This window comes from Aethalodelphis obliquidens, unplaced genomic scaffold, assembly GCF_003676395.1.
Source record: "Aethalodelphis obliquidens isolate GAN/ISIS:26980383/991018 unplaced genomic scaffold, ASM367639v1 scaffold38, whole genome shotgun sequence".
Taxonomy (NCBI): domain Eukaryota; kingdom Metazoa; phylum Chordata; class Mammalia; order Artiodactyla; family Delphinidae; genus Aethalodelphis; species Aethalodelphis obliquidens.
The window spans coordinates 18,484,004-18,500,745 of record NW_020837982.1 but is presented as its reverse complement, the minus strand read 5'-3'; the positions used below and the strand labels follow the sequence as shown (position 1 = coordinate 18,500,745).

The following is a 16,742-nucleotide window of genomic DNA, read 5'->3' as shown; positions in this document are numbered from 1 at the left end:
AAATGACTCATGGTGACAAGGGACACATGGTCCTCCCTCCGGGCAGGACGCCAAGGGGCTGCTGGCAGCACCTGGAGCCGACTTCCCTCCCCACGGAGCAGGGACCAGCGGCGTCCAGGGTGCGACCGGCCAGTCTTACGCCTGCTGACGGGGCTTCTGCCCGACACGTTCCCATGACAGGAGATGCCAATTTTCGTTATCATGATGCTTCTAAGCCAGGACGCCCAGCCTCGGGGAGGACTCGTGCCACACCGCCAAATCCCCAGGACCAAGCGTGGGAAGTCAGTGTGTCTCCAGGGAGAAACCCGCCAACCCACCAGCCTCGGCCCGCCCAGGAGGAGTGGGGATTCCTCGGGTCGCAAAGCTTGAAAAAAGACACTAAGTTGTCATGCGCCTTAGGCCTTCAGGTTTTGCTCGTAACTTTTTTGTTACTGTTCAGAATTGGTCCCTCGGGGGCAGGGATAGCGCCTCAGTTTTCTCCTCTGGACCGATCTTGAGAGCCAGCACGCTCAGAAAATAAACACTGACACATGAGAAGCTCCTCACCCCTCAAAACAAGCCTGCCACCCACAAGTCAGGGGTGGACTTGCTCCCTTCCAGGAGCTCCCCACCTCCGGGGCCCCAAGAAGCCCCAGGTCTGGGGCCTCAGCCTCGTCTGTGAAATGGGGCGACGTCTTCTGCCACTCACGACCCCAGAGCCCTTCAGTTCTAGTCGGGTGCTTCCGTTTCTAACTCAGAAACCCAGGGATGCCGGAGCCGTGGGGCCTGAGCCCTGACTGAGAGGCGCTGGCCGAGGGCATGCATCATGTGGAGTCGGGTGTGGGTGACAGGATAGCTCACGTGACGGGGGGATGGGCCGCCCTGCCAGGCTGGATGCAGCCTGGGCTCACGAGCCGCCTGCCTGGGAATCGATGGGGGAGCACGGCGCCAGGAGCGCGGCAAAGCTGCCCCAAAACCAGGTGCTTCAGACACAGTAGACACTTGCGCTGCCCTGCAAACAGGAGCTGCTCTGTCACCGCTCCAGCTGCGGGCACATCCCCAGGCCAGAGAGGCCTCAGCGTTCTCACCCTGAGCGACCTGGGCTCTCACACGCCCTGGGGTGAGCACCTCCCGGGCAAGGGGGCTGCCAGAGTGTGAGTTGGAGGAAGGAGACACAAAGGGAAACAGATGCAACGAGAAAAAAATAAAGGGAGCGCGTGTGGGTACACCCTTGGATACAGACCGGCCGCCCAAACTCCCTAGCTCCGAGGACGGCTGGACGGGGCTGGCTGGCTGAGGCGCTGGATGCGGAGGGCAGCCGTGGACGTGGCAGGGGTGGGCCAGCCTGGGCTCAGACGGGCAGCCCTGCGTGTGGGCGGGAGGGTCACCGGCTCAAAGGGGAAAGGCACTGCCCGGTCTGCGTAGGGGGCCCCGCCCCAAGCCTGGGCCTGGGCAGCGGCAGACTTTTCCCTAACCTCTTTGGGTTCCTGCTGCGACTCCTACTCTTTCACCTATCCTGGCTGCACCCTGCGTGTGGGTGACAGGCCTCCGACCGCCGCCGGGAGAGGCAAGAGCACCGCCGTCCCCGGGCAGGCTGCTCGAGAAGGTTCTTGGGGCTCTCCTCCACGGTAACGGGCCTGGTGCTGGACCTGGATGCCTGACACGCCTCCCCGCAAGGAAACCAGCACCACTTCCAACGCGGCCGGACCAAGTGCTGCGCTCGGGTGCAATGCTTCCAGGGGCTCTTGCCCCCCGACAGTCCTCCTGCCACCTCCCCAACCTGAGGCTCAGTCTACAGGCCCTTTGGTCTCGCTCAATAGTACAAAAAGTTTCCAAGTAAAGAATTTGTACTTGGCAGGTTTGGAAAGACTCAGGGTTTCTATGCTATGGGAAATGAGGCAAAGCAATTAATATACGCTGTTTAAAAGAAAACAAAACAAAACACTGCAGTCGGGCAGGTGAGACACAGGGTTAGCTGTTAGTCGGGCTTGTTTCTGAAGTCGGAGACTGGAGCTCTAGGTGGGGCCGGGCAGGGGTGGGTGCCACCACCGGCTACCAAGCCACACGCGGGGCGGCTGTGTGGGCAGTATCATTTTTTGCAGGACTAATAGGCACAAGGACACACAGCTGGATCCTCCCAATTTGGACAGTGGAGTGGACGTGGTCTCCAGGAGTGCTGCTCTAAGGCCACCCGCACGTGTGGGCCAGAGCCCCTGCTTGTCCCCACAGAAGCAAACAAGGGGCCGGGCTAGCCCATGTCCCTAAGAACGGCCTTGGGGTCTGGTGCAGCAAGCAGGACGGGCTGCCGGCAGGTGGAGGGAGACGGCCCCCCGAGTGCGGCTGTGCTGGGTCGCCAGCTCCCAGCTGGGCGGGCAGACACCCTGGCCCCCGGCTCTGACAGCCCTTTGGCCCGTGTCCTCGAGAGCTAGTCACACTTGCTTAGGCAGGTGACCCTGTGCTGCCCGCAGGCTCGGGCATGCTGGCCCAGCCTGAAGAGCCCTCCCCTGGCCCCAGGCTGGCCCGGCCCCAAGGGGTCAGTTCGGCTTCCTCCTGGTGTGTCTAGGTCTCCCGCTCAGGCTCCACCATGCACAGACCCCGGTCTCAGAGGTGAAATCGCCCCTGCACCGCAGGCAGCCTGCAGCAAGTGACCTCTCTGTGCACAGACTCGGGGCCACCTGATCACGAGGCAAGAGGGATCCTGCCGGGTCTTGGAGCCATGGACACCCTACTTCCTGAGGCTGACTGCGTGTATGATCCCCACATCTTCTTATTCCGTTCCAGTAGCGTTTGTGTTTCTTTAGGAGGTCTCAGATCCTTCCGGGGGCACAGTGGGCACAAACAATTACAGGACGAAACCCCATCGGCCTAGACTGCCACATTCACAGGCTGGGCGGCGTTCTCTGCCCAGTCAGATGCTTTGAGCCTGTCCTCTCAGAAACATCCCCTCCCAAGCAGAGGCCACAGTAACTTGTGCTGATCCTGGAAAAGTGAATACTGCCCAGAGCTCCAGAAACGGTAGAAGGAGGGAAAGGGCCCTCCCCTCACTCCTGCAAACGCCCGGACCTCCACAGAAAACCAGAGATGGAGTTTCTGGGGCTGGAAGTCTGCAGCTTAAGGAGACAGACAGAAGGGGAAGACTGGGCACCCGCGAGAAGACAGAGGGAAGCGCCGAGGGTGGTGGTGGTGGGGGGACAAGGGGCTCAGCGCGGCTGGTGACCTCTCACCATTCCTTGGGCTATGAGCCAGCTGTCTATGGGCTCCAGGTCAGAGTCCCCACCTTTACCTCTCTTCTGGGCCGAGGACAGAAAAGTCCCAGAAAGGAAAGTCACAGCAAGACCCGTGGTAAAGAAGCCAATAGCACATGTCATGGAAACAGAAAAGCCACTGTCAGAGCTGGTGCCCCGTCACCTGAGGAGCTGGGACCCAGCGGCCCACCCCCCCAAACATGCCCTTACCTCCTGGATAAAAGAAGAGGCGTTTAGTAACAGGCACCCCAAGAGGGTAACACGCACTTGAACCCCTGTTCCCACGCCCCTGGGGCCGCAGAAGGCCGGCCGGGGCTGCCCTCCGCCTAGGCTCTCAGGTCCCTGAGGGGTGGCTTCACAGAACCAGCTTTTTGCAATCATCTCTACTTTCATTATCTTTTTCCTCCTCAGTTACCTGTGGCGTTCTTTTTCCAAACTCTTAATGTGAATGATGAATTTGGGGATATTGCCTTTTCTAAATGATGGAAGTATTTAAAGTTAGAGCTGCTGGCGTGGCTGCGCCGTGAAGGTGTGGCTACACAGTGTTCCCCGCTGCCGTGCTCTCAATTTCTCCCATGGCCCAGGTTGCATTTCCAGGGCAGCACTGTTTAGGATATGGAACACCATGACCCGCAGTACAGGCCTGAAGATGCATATAGGTGTGTGTGCACAGATACAAAGACACACCCACAGACAGGCGTGCACACACACACACACACATACACACACACGCGGCCCACACGAACCCTGCTCCCTGCATCACCCCATCGAGCAGGGCACACGAGGAGCAGCCTGCCTGCTGCAGGTGGAAATGTTGAAAACAGGAGGCAGGCCAGGCACCCGGGGTGAAAGGCAGGGAGCTGGCTGCATTCCTGTGCTTGGACCCCAGGCACTGGCAGAGGCAGTGGCAGAAGGGCACTCCTGGCCTTGGCGGGGCAGGCCCTGGAGGCAGAGTGGAGAGCTGACCGGGCCGGCCTGGCCAGCTGGGCCAGGAGGATGGGCCGGCCTTACTGGCTCCCTGGTGCCCTGAGTTGGGGTGGGGGCCGTCCTCAGCAACAGGACCACTGGGCCACGGCACAGTCCCGGCCTCAGGGGTTCTGCGGGGGGCGGGGCACTGAGAGCCGCAGCCTGGGTGGCTCTTCTGCGCCCCCTGGTGGCTGGTGCAGAGGGACGCACGGCCCTCAACAAGCTGGCTGAGCCGGGAGGGACATGGGGACCAGGCGATGAGCTTTCTTGGGGACGCCAGGCCTCAGCACTGCCGCCTGCCCGGGCCACTTGGACAGGGGCTGCGGGAGGCCAAGGGCTGGTGTTTGGGAAGCCAGGTTCCCCTCCAGTGGACAGATGAGCGCTGCCCCTTTGTAGCCCGGGATGGGACGGGCCAGGGGCCGGCCGTTCTGGGGCCACTGTCCCCCCAACACCACCCCCCACACACACACATTCATTCGCTCGTGGCCACACACATTTCTCAGGCGAGAAGGGAACCACCTCACGAGAAGCATGGAGGCACAAACCTTTTCCTTCCGGGCACTGCGATCTCCCAGAAATCACAGAAGCCCCTCCTTCACCTCCGAGCACCTCTGCCCTCAGCGCTGCTCCCCCACTCCAGCCCCCTCCCCAAGCCAGCCCCACCAGCCACCTTCTGAGGGCAGGCCTGCAGGGACAGGCCCAGGCCTCCATTTCCCTTCTGTCAGAGAGCCGCCCACCCCAGGGCACTGCAACCTTTGGGGAGAGACCCTCTCTGGCCACAGGAGCCCTGCGCCCTGAGAGCTTAGAGCCACCATGGGGGACAGCAGAGGCTCCCCATCAGACCCCATCGGGGTGCAGCCCCGCCCAAGGTGGCTCGCGGAGTGCCCTCCGCACATCTCTGCCTCTCTGGGCCTGTCTCCTCCTGGGTGTCCAGATATGGGCGTCCCCACGGGTGGGGGGCACTCAGGAGCTGACATGGCTCACCCCAGTCTGCCCTCCGCGCCGCCAGCTCTGCCTAACTCTCCAGCTGGCGTTACCAGACGGCCCTGCTTTTCCCCCAGGCAGAAAAACAGGGCGAGAGACCTACCACTTCGGGGTTCTGTTTCCGACCGTCTACCGCAGAAGCAATTACTCCGACGGCCTGGGGGTCCTCGTAGGTGGCCCTGGGGACGAAGCAGCACAAGCAGAGTGGTCACGGGGGACGGGGGGGTGGTGACCTGCAATCACCCTCCACCTTCGGCACCTTCCTCACGAGTACTCAGAGGCCTCGGCTTTAGGTCGTGGTCTGGCCGCAGCTGAAGCCAGGAGGCCTGGGTTCAAGCACAGCCCAGCCACTCGCTCCCTCTGGGTCTGGGACTCTGTACCACCTCCATTTCCCTCTGTTAAGTAACACTAGAGGCATCTGCAAAGCTCAAGGACAGGGTGCCAGAGGGCCCGGAACTGCTTAGAGGGAGAGGCTGGATACAAGCAAAGGGGTCACAATTCTCATTTTAAAAGCAGCGGCCTTGGCTTCCCTGCTGGCGCAGCGGTTAAGAATCCTCCTGCCAATGCAGAGAACATGGGTTCGAGTCCTGGTCCGGGAAGATCCCACATGCCGTGAAGCAACTAAGCCCGTGCGCCACAACTACTGAGCCTGCGCTCTAGAGCCTGCGAGCCACAGCTACTGAGCCTGCGCGCCTAGAGCCCGTGCTTCACAGCAAGAGAAGCACCGCAACGAGAAACCCGTGCACCGCAACCAAGAGTAGCCCCCGCTCGCTGCAACTAGAGAAAGTCCACGCACATCAACGAAGACCCAACACAGCCTAAATAAATAAATAAATTAAATAATATTAATAAAAAAGCAGCAGCCTCAGTGGCATCTGACAAGGAAGGTGGTCTCCTGGTCTGGGGTGAGGGTCTGTCACTCATTGCGGGGTTGTCTTCTTCTGCTCCCCGACTTATTTTGCTGTATCCATTTTGAAAGCAGCTAAAAGGTGCCTGGGGCCCTGGGCTTCTGGTCAACCTGCTGAGTCCTGAGTACGGGACTCAAAGAGCTGGATGCGTCAAGATGCTGGGTCCCGGGGGAGGTGGTCAAAGGCTGAACAGAAAGCTCAAAGCAGGTTCCAGGGAGATGCAGGGGGCTGTGTGTTTTGGAATCAACTCCCCTAATTCCACAGGGCTCATCTTGGCCAAAGCCGCTGTCAGGAAAGACGCTGCTCGCACCCCAGGGGCGAGGAACCAACTCGGTGCCTGCCTGCCCCACCCCGTGCCCCCAGCTCCTCCTACAGATGAAGTTTCTGAGGCAGCAGCAGCGCGGGGGCAGGGAGAGCAGGGGAGCAGGTGGCAGGAACCCGCATGGCCGCCCGGCTCAGGGTGCTGGCCTCCACTCAACAGTTGTGTCTACTGCCAGGTCCCGGCAACCGAACCCCAGTGAATAAAAGGCCCCTTTGTGCTGGCCGCGGGCCCAGGCCAGGGTCTGAGAGCCCCCGGGAGGGTCCCCACGTACGTCTTGCGCTGCTCAGCCGAGGAGCTCCCTCTGGTCTGGGCGAACATGTCAAAGCCGTCCCGGGGATGACACTGCTGGAGCGAGCTCAGGGTGCCACTGACGCTCTCCGCGCCCAGGTCTGTGCAACGGAACAGAGGAGGGGTGGGCGACAGCAAATGTGGGCCTGACCTTGGGAAGAAGTCACCTGGCGGGCTGAAGTCCTGCGGGGGCAGAAGGGAGCGAGGACAGCCCCCGAGCCCCCCAAGTCGCTCCTGAATGAGGGCGAGCGGCGAGTAGGCGGGCCGTGCAGGCTCCTGCCCGCACCAAGGTGCCCCTGGGAGCCGGTCACAGAGGCCACAGGCCAAGGTCACTCATGTGACAAGTAATTCGTAGGCGCGCGCACGGCCAGAGCTCGACCCTGACTGGACCACAGTGACTCTGGCGCGGTTCCCGGCCTCAAGGGGGTACACAGAGTAGGCGGACAGACAGCAGCACAGAATTAGGTGGAGATACGGGCGGGGGACCGGAAACTGCTACAGGAGCGGGAGGGGGGCTGGGCAGCGGGCAGAGGGGGTGACGCGGGAAGGGTGCCGGCGGAGAGACGAGGCTGCTGAAGAGGTCACACGCCGGCAAAGGAGTCGATGGGGAAACACTAGAGCTTTTTAAAGCAGGGGCAGCGGAATCCAATCTGAATTTTAGGTATTAAGCCTGGTGGCCACATGCTGGGTAGACTGAAGGCAGAGAAAGAGAAACAGTGGCTACGGATACGTGAGACGTCGAGAAGCCACTACAGCAACTGCCAGGGCACTGAGTGAAAGCTTGATTCAACCGAAATGAGACGAAGGTACAAAGACAAATACTAAGGAAACAGGAGCGCAGGGTGGAAGACGGCATTTTGAGAGGGCCGTGCTGAGTGGTAATGTAACACTGTGACCTCCTCTGTCCCAGACTGGGCTCATCCAGCCCGGGTGGGACATCCAGCGTCACGGACACACATTAAACTGAACAAACTGCGAGAAAATGGCATCTTTTGTTTTAGGTTTCAGAGGATGGCGCACTCTCACTGATATTAGCTCAAGGAGAGCAAACCCCTTCCTGTTGACAAGCCCAGGGCAGACGTCACCGATCAGCCATGGACTCTTCCAAGCCCCGACGTGGCCTCAGCATCCTTCCTGGGCCCACGTGCCAAGCACCCAAGCAGCTGACACCTATTTGCCACCCTTGGCCTGGTTGACGTTGAGAAGGAAATCACTCCAGCCATAGAGAATAAGCCACGTACAACACAGCAGCCACCTTTCTTCAAAAAGCCAACAGCTTCCAGTCCCTTGGACCACCTCGCACCCCTGCTTTCCAAGCTGGGTTCAAACTCTAAGTTTAGGGAACAAGCCTTCAGCTGAAATGGCACAGCAGGACTCAGGCACACGCTGTCCCACGGGTCCCCCACAAGGCTGGCGGGGGGCGGGGGGGGGGGCGGGAGGCAGTTCCGGGACACTCACCCAAGCCCGCAAGCTGGGAGGAGAGGGAAGATGGGGGCACCGTGCCCCCCACGGTCGGGCTCACCACGGCTGGAGACCCCGGGCCCAGGTCGATGAGGTTGTCCTCTGTCACTTCGCTCAGCACCTGCTGGGCAGGAGGTGGGCTGAGCCCCGGCCCATGTGCTCGGCCCCGAGGCGAAAGCTGGCAGGCACCACCCAGGGTCCCGGGTGGGCTGTTGTGAGTTACCCCCTGCCCCTCCCCCATCTAAGGGACAGCGAGGTCCCAGGGGCTTCTTTGCCCCCTCCTGCCAGGGATGTGCCCTGCCGGCACCTCCTCAGAGCCCACCCACCAGAGCTTGCTCTCCCATCGCCCGGATATTTTAACCCCAGGAGACCCCAGGTTTCCCGGCCTCCAGAAAGGCGAGAATTCTGAAGGAATACTCACTCCATTACTGGCATTTTGAACGGATCGGCCTGACCTGTATCGTTCAAACCTAATGGGGAAAGGAAAGTGGAGTAAGGAGAGGGAGTGCCCGGGACACGGCATCGCGAAGCCCACTGGCCTGGGAAGCTCCCAGGGCCCGTGGGCCGGGAGGCCAGCAGAGACCCAGGCTCTGGGGAAGGAGAACCACCGGGCCCATTTGGGGGGCCAGGGAGTGGACAACCCCCAACACACAACTTCGCCCTTCCTGCTGCTGCATGGGGCTCCCCCGAGTGGGGATCAGCCTCCCAGCCTCCCCAAGGGCACTGCAGGTGCGGGCTAGCACATGCAGGAGGCCATCATAAGCACCCCCAGGGCCAGGCACCTTCCCTGGGGGCGCCCCAGATCCAGAGGAGAACAGCAGCCCCTCCCTGTTGGACAGCTCTGTGGCAGAGTGACGAGCTGAAGGGCTAACTTGCTAGGGGAAGGGGTGGGACCCAGGGCCAGGCGTGTGGAGCAGGAGGGCAGGCACAGGCCCCAGCAGCTGCGGGAGGGTCGGTGAGCCAGGGCCCCCGCCTGCTGGCCGCAGCCTGGCCGAGGACAGACTCTCCTCTCCAGCACCCAGGTCATTCTCTATCAGGTGGGGACCAGCATGGCAGCCCCAGACGCCACAGGCTAAGAGGCCGCCAAGAGACCTCTCCAGCTGGGGATCTGCTGAGATTCCCTGCTCCACACTGTTCTCCCCATGTGCTGGGGTCAGCCCCTGGTGAGCAGGGATCCCCGGGGGGACAACTGGTCAGGCCACCCGTGGGACGCAGTTTATCCTCAGTGGTCGACAAGGACAGAAATATGACCCCCCCTGAGGTTCTCCTGCGGGAGCACCTTCCCAAGCCCTTGCTGACCGTCAGCCTTAGCAAAGGCTCTCTGGCCGGAAGGGCACCTCAGGGCTGCCGACCCCGGGCTTTGCCTCTGGATCGCTGTCACCCTGTGCCAGAAAGGGCTGAGACGGGTTTAACAGGTGAAAAGCCCAGCCTGTTTACAGTGGAGACCCTGGCACCGCAGGGCAGGAACCCGGGGCTCTGGGGCCGGGAGTTGAGGCCCCCGGCTCTGTTCCTGCGCTCCCGTGGCACAGGGGGCCCCAGACGGGCCCCCATTCCTCCTGTGGAGGGCTCGTCATCTGTCGGGTGGACACAGGGCCACCCACCGCTGCCACCGTGGTCGAAGCTGAGACACAGCCCAGAGCTGTGGCAACCCCAGCAAAAGGCCCAGACGCGAGCACCTGCCACCCGGACCCTGCGTGATGCCAGGCCATCAGGCCACGAGCCAGCGGCCCGGGGCCCAGGCCTCACCCTTAGCAGCAGAAGGCTGGCCAGGCAAGGCGCTTTCTGGGGCAGCCCCGTCAGAGCCACGGATGGGAGCCCGCTCGCCACTTCCCTGCTTGCTGAGCACTGCCTGGATCACTCACCTTTCTCCCTGAGGGACGGCTCTGGGAAGGCACAAGAATATGCACGTTTGTCACCTCAAACCCGAAAATGATTTGGAAGAACGGAAATGCGTGTCTCTCCCGGCACTCACACCTGCCTGCTTCCGCGCTCCACACATGCTGGCGGTGGCAAAGGAAGGGAAAATCTTTCTCTTTTTTTAAAAATGGGAAAGAGGAAATCTTTTTTTCCCTGATAGAGATTTCTCCCCCTTAATCCTTTTCAGATTCAGAGGATCTTCAAAGGAGCAGGTGCAGGAGCGCAGGGTCCCCGAGCCCCATCCTCCCTCCTGGGCTGGGGTGACAGGGGCCAGCCCGAGGCTCATGAAGGGTAGCGCCTGACTCTGCGGCACGTTCCTGCTGCTGGCTCCCAGGAGAACAAGAAGCACTTCCCCGTCATGGGAACAGGTCAGCATCTCCGAGGAGTATTTTCCGCCTCTACTCTGCACGTCCCAACCCCCACCCCCGCGCCGGCTCCCACCTCTCGTATCGGAGGAAGACGTTGTTGAGGTCATCGTTGACGTGCAGCAGCTCCTCAGTGACCTCCTCGTTGCACACGCGGGAGATGAGCTCCACGACGCGCTGCTGCATGGCGCGGCAGGTCCTGTGCAGCTCCTGGGGACACAGGTCTGGCTACCGCGGGTGCCCCTTGTTCACACTCCACTTGCTTTGCAAATACATGTGCCAGTTCGTAAAGCCACACGGGCCCAGGCTTGTCCACAAAGCCGGGCGTGTGCAGGAGGCCAGGTGGACCCCCGCCCCGCCCACCAGGCGGCGCCTCTTGATGGACAAGCGTCCTAGCGCACACTCTGCTGTGCGCAGAGTACGGGTTTGCACAAACCGTCTGGAAAATCTAAAAACGTGATTCTCTGCAGTTGCTTGTTCTCTTCAACAGACCGTGCCAGACGCCACCCTGTCACTTGGGACAGGATGCCCCAGCCTCTGTGTATCATCGTGCATCTCACCCGCCAAGACTCCCTGTGCGCTATGAACATGCCCTGAGCCCACGCTGCCGCCCCAGACTGCCTAGAGCGCCCTGGGCTCCCCTTCACCTCCAGTAGGTGCAGACTGGCTCCCAACCACCCCAGAGGGCAAAGCCCCCCAGAGGAGGCTTCACGGAGGCGCCGCCAGCCCTCAGTAGGCTGCAGGGAGCATCTCAAGCACCTGGCACACACGTCCGAAGCACCAGTAGCACCCGCAGGGAGAGGTCAGGGCTGGATTCAATCTCCCCCCAGAGCCCAGTCCCTGCTGGGTGTGGCGGCCAAGGCAGCAGCAAGCAGCCCTGACCACCCGCTGTCCGGGGGTCCAGCGCCCTGGGCTCCACCCGCTGTCCGGGGGTCCAGCGCCCTGGGCTCCACCCGCTGTCCGGGGGTCCAGCGCCCTGGGCTCCACCCGCTGTCTGGGGGTCCAGCGCCCTGGGCTCGGCCCTCCTAGGGTGGGATGGGGGCGCTGGGCACCACCACGGCAGCCAGGGTGGCTATGCTCTCATCTGTTCGGACACTGATAGGTCTCTGTAGAGTTTCACTCGTGGAGGAGACGTTCCATCACTTTGCAGAACGTTTGGGAAGCGCTAGGTGGTTTCTGGGGCCTCGCCTGGAGGAAGGATGAGACCCGAGGCCGTGCACTGGGGTCTGGCTCCCGTGGCCTTCAGCTGGGGCAGAGGCGGGCAGGACATCCCCCACCCGCTGGCAGGGCCTCGCGTGCTCTACGCCTGGGTTGGCACCCAGGGACCCCCCACGGAGCTTTGCCTAAACACGTCCCGGATCAGGGGTCTCCAGGGGTCTCTGCAGAGAGAAAGTTGCACCTTCTCCTTGCTTCAACCTTTTAAATTACTGTCTTAAAAAAATTAAACAGGAAGAAACGAGAAGAGATTGCACGGGAGAGGAGGACCAGAGCATGAAGATCTGTGCCACCACAGACACCCGCTGGCTGCCTGCGGGCCCTCCACGCCGTCACCAGCAGGCAGACCCTACCTGCCTCCAAACCACCCGGACAGGCACCTTCTCCTGGTCCTGAGCCACAGACAGCCAGAGCCTGCCCGGCTTGCCCTTCCCGCCTGGCAACAGCTGGGACAGGAACTTCCTAAACGCGGACGGTCTCAGTCTGGCCTCTGGGGTCTGGTTCTCAACAGAAGGGAGGGTGGCTGGTCACTGCTCTTGGTGCAAAAGCCCTCCATCCACCAGAAGGCTTTGTAAAATGTCCCTTTTCTGTCTAATTCATCCCAATGCCTGTACCTTTTCTTCAAGGGACATTCTCCTCCCCACCTTGCAAAACAATCTTTTAATCATCTTCTGGGTCTCCTCTGAACCCACAGGGAATAAGGCCCTGAAGATCTGCTTTCTACAGCTGCAAAGGAGACAGGAGGGAGACACAGTCTTTGTTGAAGAGAAAGGGGGAAATAATGAAGCTGAACACATAGAATAAACTAGATTTCTCTAGAGAAGATGGTCCTGGCCCCCCTGGTTTTTGTTGAAATGAGAGGCAAGAAGCGAGAGGGGATAAACCATCCGCTACTTGAAGACACAATGTGGGATGGGCCTCCTTCGTCAGCTGAGGGATGGCCGTGAGGGATGCCCATCCTGGGTGTCACTGGATTAATCACGCGTTATCACTAACTGCAGACAGAGCTGGAGAGGCTGATCTGGGGGCGGTGGGGGCACGGCCGCCGGCATCGGGATCTTTAGAGATTCCCAAGGCCGGACTCCCAGGCGCAGCCAAGGGCATAAGCTCCAGCAGACAGAGATGCAGAGTCTCAGGACAGGGAAGACGTGGCTGGACAGCCCGTGAGGGAGGGAGACGGAGGCAGCAGGTTCCCCAGCGCTGCCCCCTGCTCAGAGCCACCGGGCCACCCGAGGGAGGGCGGCCGACAGCCTGCAAGCATGGAAGGACCTGCTACGTGAGGGAGGAACTTGTGTCTGCTCCAGCGGGTGGAGCAGACAGACCGGGGCTGCAGGCACGGTGTGGACGGGCTTCAATCAGCCGCTTCCCAACCGGCCACCGGGGAGAGATTACTCCAGGCTCTGTCACCTGGCTCATCAGCGGCCAGGCCCAGAGTGAAGCCAGGGATCCCTAGGCCGCAGCTCTTCCTGCCCTGTCGTGCTGCTTCCCAAAGTCTATCCAGGTCATGTGCTTGGAGGCGGAAGTGCCTCCCCAGCCTGTCTCTGAGGATGTTCAGAAACAAGGCAGCACCAGGCATGCTGCCGGCGTGGGGAATCAGCACAGGGTGGGGCTGGACAAGCCGCCTCCCAGGTCTCTCCCAGCCCAGGGGGGGATGCTGCTGTGCTCCCTCCGGGGTCCCGCCTCCCCTCGCCCACGCTGCCTGAGTTCCTGCCACGCTGCGAGCCGCGGGTGAGGCCACACCTGCAAGTCCTGTGCGAAGCACAGGAAGCCGTCCGGACGGACGCAGCCGGCCAGGATGCTGGTCGGCTGCAGCGGCGCGCCCTCGCCGACACCTCCCATTTCCCTCTTCCCATTTCCTCCCAGCAGTTTACACTCAAATCCGCAGCAGCTTCTGTGGGCATGAACACTTGGGCTGGTGACAAATGCATTTATTTCCACTTTGAGCTCTGGGTAGCTTCTGCCCTGAGCAATCTGGCCACCCTCCAGCTCGAGTGAGGGGTCCCGGGGCACAGTCTGATCCCATCCCTTTCCAAGCAGACCGTAGCACTTTCCCACATGCAGCCCCAACCCCTGGGAGATCCTGCTCGGCTGGCTCGAGGAGTGAGGCCAGCGGCCAGGACGGCCGTGTCTGCTTACAGAGCTGCCGGCTCCCGAGTCTCTCGTGCCGAAAGGACAGCCTCCCACTGACACCCAGAACCGTCCTCTCTGTTTGACTTATAAGATAGCAGCGACGTCGGCAGGCTTGGAGTTGGAACAAGACAGAGGGAAGGGAAACGTCATGGGAAGCAACCTATTTTTGAAAACTGAGCTGACGCCAGGAGATCAGGTTCTGTTTGTCTTGGCTGACGGGCTCGTTTAAACACACACGCACACGCAGAGGTGTGTGCTGTCTGGTTGGCCCTGGCTGTCCGCAGGGCTGGCTTTGTTCTGCTGCGCCTGCTACCAGGAACTCAGCTCTGTCCACTGCAAACCCCTGTCAGCAAGAATTCTGGTGCTGACACAGCACAGAGCTGCCTCGAGAGGCCCCTCAGTTCCTGCACTGTTCCTGGACTGATCTCAGTTTCCTGCGCCTGGGGTAATGCCTGGAAGAACCCTGCAGACCGCAGATGGAGGCTGACGCGGCACTGATGGCACACCTGAAGCTGGGCTGCTGCGGGATCTGGTCGCTCGGCGTCCAGAGCAGCCGGAGGGCCCGGACCCAGGTAGGTAGGCTGCCCGCTGTGAGATCCTCCAGAGCGGGGACCACAGCCCACACCCTGGGCAGGTCTCCCCCACCCACACCCTCACCCCCTTAGGGGCTGGAAGGGGGCACGGCAAGCAGCTGCTTGGGGCCAGGCCACCCGGGAAGCATGCCCTCCTGGAGGACAGCAGCCAGTGTGGCCCTCAGGGGACCAAGACCGGCTGCCCCGAGGGGCAGGCGTGGGAGGTGCTCCCCACTGGCCCTCACATTTCACAGCGTCCTCTCCACCCTCCAGGAGGTGCTGCTTCTGCGGGCGGGGCCGCTGCCACTTCCCACCGATGCCAGAGTCTCTGAGACGGTGTCAGGAGAGCTGGGCGCCAGCTCTGGGCATGGCGGACCTGGGGTAGGAACCCTGCAGGCCAGCTCTTTCCGTCTGGCTCCCAGACCTGCAGGTGGCCAGTGAGCCACAGAGCCTCCGGAGCCAGGACGTGGGCCACCCTGGCTGGGGACCCTCAGCTTCACCCCAGAAGTCTCAGAAGTGGCTCCCACGAGCAGGAACAGTTAGCGGTCCCTGCACGTTTGTGACGTCATGTTGGGTGAACAAAGCAACACATAAAATCATACACCTGATATCATCTCAACCCCACGTGAAATAAACATGGAAAAAATGTCTGAAAGAAAATACATCAGAACACCGACAGTGCTTATCTGCGGACGCTGGGGTTAAAGAAAACGACTTTCTTCTTTGTACTTCCTTTTTCTTTCAATGGGCACGTATTTTGCAACTGGCATTTTACAATGAGGAAAAAACGTTTTTAAGGAGGATAAAGAAGAGAGCACCTGGGACTGGCCTCTGACCGCCTCCGGGATGCGTGGGCTGGACGCGGGCCTCCTCGGACTCGGTCCCTCTAGAGGACGGGCCCCGAACCCCATCCTGCCCAACCCCCGGCCCGAAGGCCCTCACCTGCAGCAGCTCCAGATCGGACGAGTCCTCCTGCCCGGGAACCATCTCCGTTAGCATCTCGGACATGACCTTTGTGTTTCCCCGAACGACGTCCAGTTCGCTCCGCAGCCTGGCGATCTGTGGGGGCCGGGGGAAGTGTGGGGACGGGGTCAGTGAGCCTGCACCAGGTGGACGCGGGCCAGCTCCGTCTGCGTCTGCGCACGGGGGGTGCCGGCAGCTGGCAGCTGGGAGCCCCGGGAAGCGCGGGCAGTGCTGGGTTGGAGCGTGGGGGGAGGGGGCCGAGCGGGGCCTGCAGGGGAAGTGAGCCTCTCAGGCCCCGTTTCTGCTCCTTCACGTGGTGGAGAGCGTGGCCCCCGAGGTCCCTGCAGGTCTGGGGTCCTCGACTAGGAACCTCACAGTTGCAGGCTCTGGCCCGGAATCGAGGCTCCAAGCACAGTGACCTCTGAGCCGTGCCTTCCCCACCGGCTCCCCATCCAGGGGTGCCTGTCCCCACTGCCAGCTCCACAGAGCTCCCCAGAGCCGGGACCCGGGCTGCCTCTCCCACAGCAGGGACAGCTCTCTGAGCCTGTGTCCTCACCTGTGCAAAGGTGACCTCACAGGCCAGCCGTGGCCATCCAGGGGCACACCCCGCACTGCCCAGTCGGGTCTGCTGTCTCTCTTCACCGCATTCAGCCCCCTCTCGTCCTGCCCATGTCCCCTCGCCCATCCCAGACCCTCCTTCCAACCGCTCCCGAGCTCCCCCCGGGCGCAGACGGCCAATCAGGGGAGGGTCTCGGTGGCCGTCCAACTGCAAACGCGTCTGCCTTCCCTCTTCCCAGGGCCACCTGGGAGGCCTGGTGCCGGCTGTGGCGGGGGCCCAGGAGGGGCAGCGGTAGTTTCAGCTGCGGCCTCCACCTCCTCCCTGCTCTGGGGATCCCAGGGGGCTTCCTGCCACTGCCCAGCCAGCCCATGACGCCCGGTGGGCAGGAGAGAAGGACCGCCGCCCGGTCTACTGACAGGAGACCGAGGTTAAGCGACCTGGCTGAAGCCTCACCAGGAGCAGCGGGCTGAGCCCAGGCCTGTCCGATCCCAGCCCACCACCTGCCCGGCCGCCCCATCCTCGGGGCCCACAGAGCAGAAATGTGCGCACACTCCGCTAACCGGACACAAGCGCTTGAGCCCTCTGTTTAAATGAGGTTCCATAATAATGAAACTGTCGCAAATAGTAAATGAGAATTTAAAAAACAGAAACAGTGGATGGATTTTCTTTCAAGTCTGACCAATCGTCACTTTTTAACTAATGGAAGTTCTATAGATTCGTCTAAGGACTCGTCTCCAGACTCCTCCAAAAGAATCCAGGTTGGCATTGAGGCAGCATTAGCTCCGCAGGAAATAACTCGGGGAGACTGGGCGTTGCTCGGGACGCAGCAGGACTTGGTCCTTCCTGCAGGCTCCGCCCTGGCCCAGGC

At 61.5% G+C, this 16,742-nt stretch overlaps 1 protein-coding gene across 5 annotated transcripts in view; it reads right to left on the bottom strand.

Annotated features, from left to right (window-relative positions):
- Positions 1–16,742, bottom strand: part of TOM1L2 (target of myb1 like 2 membrane trafficking protein) — an 82,793-nt gene that overhangs the window by 7,274 nt on the left and 58,777 nt on the right. For 4 of the 5 annotated variants that reach the window (XM_027131269.1, XM_027131270.1, XM_027131268.1 and 1 more), the window contains 6 exons: positions 15,295–15,411; positions 10,512–10,645; positions 8,575–8,623; positions 8,151–8,274; positions 6,676–6,793; positions 5,278–5,353 (listed from right to left, as the gene is read on the bottom strand). In XM_027131269.1, coding sequence (XP_026987070.1) covers positions 5,278–5,353; positions 6,676–6,793; positions 8,151–8,274; positions 8,575–8,623; positions 10,512–10,645; positions 15,295–15,411 — 618 coding nt within the window. Of the gene's footprint in view, positions 1–3,203; positions 3,294–5,277; positions 5,354–6,675; positions 6,794–8,150; positions 8,275–8,574; positions 8,624–10,511; positions 10,646–15,294; positions 15,412–16,742 lie in introns of all 5 variants that reach the window. The other variant, XM_027131273.1, reaches the window with a different exon arrangement.